Source organism: Sinocyclocheilus grahami, unplaced genomic scaffold (assembly GCF_001515645.1).
Source record: "Sinocyclocheilus grahami isolate Dianchi unplaced genomic scaffold, SAMN03320097.WGS_v1.1 scaffold1158.1, whole genome shotgun sequence".
Lineage (NCBI taxonomy): Eukaryota > Metazoa > Chordata > Actinopteri > Cypriniformes > Cyprinidae > Sinocyclocheilus > Sinocyclocheilus grahami.
In genome coordinates this window covers 85,870-95,869 of record NW_015506337.1, presented here as the reverse complement: position 1 = coordinate 95,869, position 10,000 = coordinate 85,870, and the positions used below count along the sequence as shown (strand labels likewise).

The 10,000-nt window shown below is 38.3% G+C and overlaps 1 protein-coding gene across 1 annotated transcript in view; it reads left to right on the top strand.

Moving 5' to 3' along the window:
- Positions 1-4,710: 4,710 nt before the first annotated feature.
- The window catches only part of LOC107567420 (protocadherin-8), a 12,220-nt gene continuing 6,930 nt past the window's right edge, over positions 4,711-10,000 (top strand). Inside the window, exons 1-2 of the mRNA XM_016253097.1 lie at positions 4,711-7,226; positions 9,527-9,722. Coding sequence (XP_016108583.1) covers positions 4,809-7,226; positions 9,527-9,722 — 2,614 coding nt within the window. The 5' untranslated portion in view covers positions 4,711-4,808. The remainder of the gene's footprint in view (positions 7,227-9,526; positions 9,723-10,000) is intronic.

Genomic DNA, 10,000 nt, shown 5'->3' with positions numbered 1-10,000 from the left:
TCAGCTGTATAAATATTTATTCAGTATTACAAAGAGGATAAATTTAAACTGGAAGAGTCAGAAAGCGTTGTAAAATGCAGTGGTGTGAGCTTTGACTAACTACGTTATGTAGCAAAAAGCCTGTATATTATATATTTTTTTAAATGCAGATGCAAGCAAATGTAATTATTTTATTGTTGCAAAAAATATATAATTCATATACAGGCTTTTTGCTACATAATAGTGTAGTTATTTTATTATTGTAAAAATATATTTTTATTATTAAAAAATCATTAGTAACCATGATGTAACAAAAAAACCTGTATATGATTTTTTTTTAAATGCAAGCAAATTTAATTGAATTAATTTCATTATTTTATTTTTTTGAAGCTGTAACACTTTACAATAAGGTTTAATTTGTTAACATTAATTAACGTAAACTAACAATAAAAGACCCTTCTACAGCATTTATTAATCTTTCTTTTATTTTATTTCATATATATATATTGCTTATTATATATTATAAAATATTTATTGTTTATCATAAAATATATATATATATTAAATTTTTATTTTATTAAGCAATCTCAACATTTACTAAAACATTTTTAAGATCAAAACTTAACAAATCTGTTAACATTAGTTAATGCTCTGTGAACTAACATGAACGTGAACATTTTTATTAACTGACATTAAAAAAGGGTAATACATGCTGTAAAAAATCTATTGCTCCATGTTAGTTCATGTTAGTTAATACATTAACACTTGAAGCCTATATGTAGAATGCGTTATGAAGGTATCCATAATGTACATTATAATGCATTATACATTTTCATAAACAACTGTAATCAAAGTCAAAATGCATTATAATATTTGCAGATGCCTTGTTACATCTACGATCAGTTGATTGTCTTGTTTTAATGCATTAGACTTCCTAAAGGCGTAACAGTGAATAGATAAATATTATTACTGTGGTAACAATTATTCATGAAATCATACAATGCATTATAAGTTGCTTTAATTAATGCATTAAAATACTTTTATAATGCATGATATATAAAGGCTTTAAGTGAAGTGCAGAATATGACGATGTACCGAAGGTCACTGCGATTCTCATTGACTCTGAATGATGTAGGAAACATAAAACTGCACTCTGTCAAAAGACACGCTTAAATCAGGTCATGAAATAAATCTTTGGTTTGATTTTGTTTCATTTTAGGTCTTTTCTTGATGTTTTGTAGGTGTTTTTCCCAGATGAACACAGGCTGTATTGGATGACAGTGAGGCTAGTGCTAATGGAAGACGGCCAAGCACAGAAAGAGCGCCTGCAGGAAAACAATCAAAAATGAAGCATTGTGGGAAGGCGGTAGCTGGTTGAAGTATGAACGAGCAACAAAATATGTCAGACTGATACAAAAGAGGCTAATAAATCCTAAATAGACTGTATCATTTGATATGATACCACTGCAGATGCATTGCTTAAAGGAATGATTCACCCAAAAATGAAAATTTACTCAGGCCATCCAAGATTAGGATGAGTTTGTTTCTTCATCAGATTTGGAGAAATGTAGCATTGCATCAGTGTCTCAACAATGGATGCTCTGCAGTGAATGGGTGCCGTCAGAATGAGAGTCCAAACAGCTGATAAAAACATCACAATAATCCACAAGTAATCCACAGCACTCCAGTCCATCAGTTAACACCTGGAGAAGACAAAAGCTGAAACTAATCCAGCATTAAGACGTTTTTAACTTTAAACCGCTGCTAAAATACAAGTCCATAATCCATAATATAAAGTTCTTTATGGCGACTGTGAGTGGAATTTTAACTTCAGGAAATGACTGTTGTGCTCTAATTGGTGATGTTATTGTTACCTAAAACCATTTTTGTTCATAAAAAAAGCTGAAATATAATAAAATATAAATATTACATGAAGAACTTAAACTTAATAAACTTAAATGAAAATTAGAAATACTGACTGAAATAAATATTTTTTATTTTAAACGACTAAAATGACTAAAAATAAAAATAAACAAAATATGATGAAATAAAAATAAAATAAAAATAAAATAAAAGTATTAAACTTGATTTTTTTTAATTAAATAAAATGAAAATTAGCAATGCTGACTTGGCAACTGAAATAAGTTTAAGCACTAACATTAATAAAAATAAAATAAAATAAAATAATAAACATTAATTTAAGCTAATTTTTTTTCTTAGTTGTTTTACACACACACACACACACACACACATATATATATATCAAAAACATCTAAGAAAAATATTTAAATTGGGAGGGAAAAAAACTAAAAATGAAAATATAAAAATGAAAACTGAAAATATAATATATAATATTAAAGCATAATTCAAAATAGTAATAATCCATAATAACGCTTCCTCCAGTGAAGAAGTGTTCTGGTCTGAATCAGGAGAGAAATCTGCACAGATCAAGCAGCGTTTACAAGCCAAAACAGCTCTAAACAAACAAAGAGACAACAGGAGATGGACATTTTCACTGGAGGAAGTGTTATTATGGATTATGAACTCATATTTTAGCTTGAAGCAATGGTTTGAAGTTAAAAACATCTTAATGCTGGATGTGTTTCAGCTTTTGTCTTCTCCAGATGTTAACTGATGGACTGGAGTGCTGTGGATTACTTGTGGATTATTGTGATGTGTTTATCAGCTGTTTGGACTCTCATTCTGACGGCACCCATTCACTGCAGAGCATCCATTGCTGAGACACTGATGCAATGCTACATTTCTCCAAATCTGATGAAGAAACAAACTCATCCTAATCTCGGATGCCCTGAGGGTGAGGACATGGAACAGTTGATAAGGCAAAGGTCACTGAGATATTTTCCTTCTCTCTCTCTCTCTTTCTCTCAATATAATCATCAGAGCTGCCGTTGAAGACTGGCACACACAAAATGTGGCCAATCTTAATGCAGTTCACAGAAAGGCTCGGTTTCCCCGGGAGAGAGACGCTGCTGTGTCCAGAAGAAATCTTAAAATCATCCCCCGCGAGAACACTAATCAGCCAACTGCGGGCATCGCTGCCATATAATTCAATTCCCATTTCAATCCTTTATGAAGCCCGTTCCTATTTTTTTGTGTCGACTTCCGTGCCATTTCTTGAAGCATGTCATAGACAGATGTGATTAGCTAACTTGAAAATGCAAAAAGATATCCCCTGAAACCAAATGCATTTAGAGTCCTATTAAAAATGGAATTATGTCTGTGAGCGAACTATGAATTTGGAATCCCTATCTCCTCTCAAACAGTTGCACAGCATTTTCCCCGCTACAAAAACCTCTTTTCAGCTCCTCGGATTCATTTGAAAGCACAAAAGATTGCCCTGAACTTCCAAAGAAATGCAGTGCTTTCTGTGCAATATAATCTGGAATGTTTGGAATAAATTTTACCGCCGGTTGATAGGTGCGTACGATAAATTCATGAAATATTTAGAAGCACTTCACAGATCTGACTGCAATTTTCCGAGTTTAACAACTGGCCAAAACCAGAGTGAAATCCAGGCTTGTGTCTAGAGACTTTTCACCCAGTGGGCAAGATTTGGATTTAGATTAAAGATGAATACATTATAGTTCTGCTTTCAAAGAGAGAGATTTGTGATAAGAGATGGACGGATGAGGAAGGCAGACAGATTGTGAGAATGTTCAAAAGTGCATTTTTTCCGCCACTTTTAATCAACTTTTCACTTTCATTTCTATGGCCCAGCAGTGTGACAAATTAATTTTTATAAAGCACACATTCCCTGTAGCCTCTCAATTAATGAGGCTGTGAAAACTCAACGCACATAAATAATAATAAGACATTCTGAAAATGCTGTTAAAGTACTTTTAGATGAAGTTTAAAGGGATTCGGCTATTTTGGGAGGTGTAACACCACAGGACTGAATAAATGAGCATGGAGGGAGTTAAACAGACCTTAAACGAATAGCAGGAGGCAGAACTTTTCCTCTTCTTAATTTACAAGTTTGGAAAACTATCTTACTTGCGTCCTATTGAGCCACATTTTCAAGGATGCACATTTACAAAGAGATTTTATGAGTTACTCCACAGGACTGAAGAACGGGTGACAAAATTGTACATTAGAGTGAAATGTAGCCCAAACATAGCAATAGGATTTCTATCCACATTGTGCATTGATGCATTTCTGTATTTCACAGTGTGGACCGTCACAGCGCAGGACAATCTGCTAAATAAAATAATGTGTGCATTGGACAAAATCAGTGTTACGTGCTGCCCATCCAAATGATGAAAATATTTTTTGTAGGACAGAAATGTCACGTCACCGTCCTCATTCTCAGGCAATGGCAATTCAGTCCACATTTGGAGACATTTTAAGGTTATATGCAAACTCAAAACCTGTAATCCCTTAAAAACAGACTCCAATTAGGTCATGTCAATATAGTTCTATTCATAATAAGGACAGTTTCATGTCTCTACTGCAAATGCATTAAAATCAGTGCCCTTCCCTGTCCATTCAAATAGGAGAAAGAAAACGAAATGTCTTTTTCTTTGTCCTGTCACCCTCTCCACGCGCGCGCACAATGCCCGAGTTCTACAGTACTGAATATTCTCTTCAATTCCATTCGAATGCATTGAATATCGCGTTCGTTCCCGCGTGCATCAGACCTGTGTGAAGGTGTATTGGCCATTCGTGTGCATTGTAAATGTCATTGGTGTGTGTGTGTCTGTCGCGGGAGGGGTCAGAGAAGAAGCCGCACGCAGAACAAGTGACTTGCGCTTCAGTTGAGAGAACCTGATGTATCCGGACGAATCTCTCCGCGCTCAGGTGCGCTGAAAATGGAGCGAGGACTTCTGTTCGCGCGGATACTTGGAGTCACGCTCGTCTGCGTTTCGCTGCTGTCAGAGGTCGTTTCTGAGGAACGGACGGTGAGGTATAAGATATACGAGGAGGTTCGACCGCCGACGGTCATCGGAACTCTAGCCAGCAATGTAACCTGGACCCCGGACAAAACGCGCAGGACTTTCCCCGGAATCAGGTTTAAGCTCATGAGCCCGTCCACCGGCTCCTTCATCCGATTCAGGGAAAGCGACGGGAGGCTGACGGTGGAGGAGCGCGTCGACCGCGAGCGCGTCTGCAAGCGCAACCCGCGGTGCGTAATCACTTTCGACGTCGCCTTCGTGTCCGCCGAGCAGTTCGAGCTCTTTCACGTCGAGGTGGAAGTGCTGGATGTGAACGACAACTCGCCGGAGTTCCCGCGTGCCGAGTGCACCGTCGAGATCTCCGAGAGCGCGGCGCTTGGGACGCGTATTGCGCTGGACGCCGCCGAGGACGCGGACGTGGGCTCCAACTCTATCCAAACCTACCATCTGAGCGAGAACACTCACTTTAGCATCGATGTCGTAACTCGAGTGGATGGGGTTAAATATGCGGAGCTGGTGCTCGTCAAAGAGCTCGACCGCGAATCCCGTGCTTTTTTCGCTCTCAAACTCGTGGCAGCAGACGGCGGGCATCCCGCGAAAAGCGGCGCCACTAATGTCACCGTCAAAGTGAAGGATGCTAATGACAACAGCCCGTTGTTTGACCACATCCATTACTCTGTGGATGTGCCAGAGGACACCCCCGTTGATTCGCTACTGCTGGACCTAAACGCCGTCGACCCGGATGAAGGTCTCAATGGACAGGTCGTGTATGAATTTGGCAAACAAGTCACAAAAAAGATCAGACAACTGTTTAAACTGGATTATAAAACAGGACATTTGACTTTGCAGAGCCCTGTGGATTACGAAGACGAGACCACGTATGAGATCGACGTGCAAGCCACCGATTTAGGGCACAATCCGGTGCCCTCCGTGTGCAAAATCATCATCAACATCAGAGATGTGAATGACAACCCGCCTGAAATCATCCTCACGTCCATCACATCAGTAACAGATGGTGTTGCGCATGTTAGCGAAGCTACAGGTCAAGACATCCTGGTGGCTTTAATCGGCATCAAAGACAAGGACACTGGAGTGAACGGGCAAGTGAGCTGCACTCTGAACGGCGGACACGGAAACTTCAGGCTTAAAAGAGCGTATGAAGGGAGCTACACGATAGTTACGATGGCACCCTTGGATAGAGAAAATATCGCGGAGTATAATTTAACCGTGGTGGCTGAGGACTTCGGTGTACCGCCGTTACGCACGGTAACTCATTACATTATACGGCTCACAGACGTCAACGACAATGCGCCGACATTCAGCGCTAAGATATATGAAGGTTTCATTGAGGAGAATCAACTTCCAGGTACCTACATCACCACGATTTTAGCCAGCGATCAGGATTCTGGGCTTAACGGGGAAATAACCTATGAGCTTTTTGACACGGACACCAACAGCGTCTCCAGGTTTGCTATTATGAATCAAGCGGGGAACGTTTACGCCTTGCAAAGTTTCAATTACGAAGTCACGAAGCGGCTAGATCTTCGCATTCAGGCTAGCGACCGAGGATGGCCGCAACTTCACAGCAACGCAGTACTGATTATCAATGTAGTCGATCAGAATGACAACACGCCTTCGATATCGCAACCACCGCTCGTCAACGGATCTGGCGAAATCCAGCTTCCCAGAGACGCTCCGCCCGGTTATATCGTGACCCGAATCGTGGCGAAAGATTCAGACGCCGGTTTGAACGCAGAGCTCACTTACAAACTCTATGATGGAGGCGATTTCGGTTTCGCCATCGATCCGAATACGGGGGAAATATATATCAACCGCAAAATCGCTTACGACGAGTACGACTTATGGAAAGTCTTAGTGACGGTTAACGACAACGGCCACCCGTCGCTAACCTCAACAGCTACGATTCATTTCACCCTAACCGAGTCTACGCCCTCAAATGGGAATTTCTACGATGAAAGAGAGGATGGCGAACCAAAACAATGGATGCTTATTTTAATCTTGGCTTTGACGAGTTCCTCGTTGCTGTTTTTGGCTATTTTATCGTTCATACTATGCAAAAGTCGCAAAAACGGTCAGAAGAGACAAGCTAACCTCCCTGACACGGTGGATATTCCTTATGCTAAAGAGCACAACACCGTGTCGATGATCTCCAGCCAGACGGCCAATGTGTTCGACATGCATGCATTTCACTCCACGAGCATCATCGGCACGCCTGAGAAACTACACAACAGCGTGCAGGCAACAGTTGAAGTTTTTAACCAAACCCCACAGACCTTCAAGAGCAAATATAGGAGTGTGGCGGGGGAAATAGATGTAAGTGGTGACAGTGTTTCTTTCTGTGTGTGTATTTGAGGGGCCGTTCACACAGGACATGCATTGAAAAACAGCTCGAAGGAGCACAGCGGAACAGAACGCAGGGCTCTAAATGCAATGCTAATGACGCAAGACGTGAAAGCCAGTGACGTCCATCTGATGCGCGTGTACAGGCCAATGCAAAACAGTGCAGATGGTACTTAAAGGAATGGCACAAAACACATTTTTAAAACATTAACTTTGTACAATGCAGTGAACAAAGATGTGCATCTCACACACACACACACATATATATATATATATATATATATATATATATATATATATATATATAAAATACAGCGAAGACAGAATGACAGCGAAAAACAGTGAGATGCAATGCAACGCCCAGAGACGTCCATCTGATACGTTTGCAACAGTAATACAATGGTGCAAAAGAGCAAAAATGATTACAGCAGAACTGAAGGATTGGGATACACATTATTTTAAAATTTAGGGTTATTATAGTTAACTAAAATCTAAAACCATAAAAACCATTTTTGTTACTTTAAATAAAATACAATTTAAGTGCAGTGAAATAAAATATGAAAACCATTGTATTTCTATGAACTACTAAAATAACTAAAAATGAAACTGATATATATATACAGTGGGGAAAAAAAGTATTTAGTCAGCCACCAATTGTGCAAGTTCTCCCACTTACAAAACTTTAACTAAAATTAAAATGAAAACAACATAAAAAAATAAAACTGATTCAAAATATTAAGAAAAACAATAATAGTATCTCAATTATACTAAAATAACACTGAATTTAACTGCTTAAAGGGATAGTTCACCAAAAAATGTATTCTGTCATTTATCCTCATGTCGTTCCAAACTCGTAAGACATTCATTCATCTTTGGAACACAAATTAAGATATTTTTGATGAAATCCGAGAGCTTTCTGACCCTACATAGACTGCAACGAGGCATACGTGTTATGCTGCTGATGCAGGAGCCGGTGTTCTGACGTAGAACCTGCATGCGCTGCGCCTTGTTTACAAGCAGAGGAATGCAGAGGAAAGCACACGCATGTGACGTGGTACTGTTGTGAACGCGGGTGGAAGACTGACACGAAAGAGAAGAAATCATTGAATAAAGTCGTTATTTTTGCTTTCTTTGCGCACGCAGTATTCTCGTAGCTTCATAACATTACGGTTGAGCCACTGATGTCACTTGGACTATTTTAACAATGTCCTTACTACCTTTCTGGGCCTTGAACATTTCAGTTGTATTGCTGTCTATGCAGGATCAGAAAGCTTTTGGATTTCCTCAAAAATATCTTAATTTGTGTTCTGAAGATGAATGAAGGTCTTACGAGTTTGGAACGACATGAGAGCAGAATGACAGAATTTTCATTTTTGGGTGAACTATCCCTTTAACACGCCGTGTTAAAAATGCAATCCTCACATTGTAAAATGCAAAAAATGTGCATGCAACAACCAAAAATGTCTGTCTGATGCACATGAAAATAGGCCAAAATTGAATGAAGGCAGGAAGGAAAGAAGGAAGGAAGGAATAAATAAATAAATATAGGAGACTGATGCAAAGGAATAGAACAGAAAATAGGTCAATCAGTTTTTAACTTGACATGTTGTCTTATAAACATAAAACTCATGGTGTGAAACATTGAAAAACACAGAGAGATGTGATGCAATGACTGAAGGGCATGTACAAATACAATGCACTATTTTCACCAAAAACAGCTGGAAGTATCCCAGTGGAATCAAAATGAATTGAACACATTGGAATTGAACCTGAAAATTGTCAGATTTTAACTTGGGATGTTTTAAAAACGCAACGCTTACAGCGGAAGGCACTGAAAATGCAGTGAGATGTGACTAAATAGCCAAAAGCTTTGAGTAAATAGACCAATAAGAAATAGCACAAAGCAATGTGACAGACCACAGGGGTGTTTTAAAAGCTGATTTTAACTTGTCTTAAAAAACACAAAGTCACGTGTTACAAAACAGCTAGAAGGACTGCAATGGAATGTGTTTTACCAAATATAAGCTGTCTTTAAAGTAAATAGGTTCATGGCATGAGATGCAGAAATAAAACAAGTGTGCAATGCAACAAAGATTTCTGTGTGATGCATGTGTATATACAGTATACCAACAAAAAATAGTGCAGACTGAACACAAAAATTAGCAATTTGTGTGAACGACCTGGAAAACAGTAACAGAGGTTTAATAGTTCATCAACAAAGTGAAAAATCAGAAGAGCAGAGAGCATGAGCTTTTGTTCTTGTGTGTTCACAGGGATATTCCACTTTGCCTGGTTATGGTAAAGGCAACGCTCGACCCATCACGGTATGGAAAGGAAACTCCATGATGACCATCGCAGTCAGAGACCCACAGATCAGCGGCAAAGACAGTGGGAAAGGAGACAGTGATGCTAATGACAGTGATTCTGACATCAGTGAAGGCCTCAAGAAAGACTACACTTCATATAAAGGTGAGAATCAACTCATCACTATTTATTATACATATTAAAGTATTAATGTCCAAAATAATAATATATTATATATATTAAGCAGAATACACACAACAACAACAACAACAATAATAATAATAATAATAATAATAAATATATATCTATATCATATTTGTTTTAGCAGTTACCTTTATCTAAAAATATTCATAAATATACTTTAGTATATATATATATATATATATATATATATATATATATATATAATATTAAAATTATATATATATATAAAATATATAAAA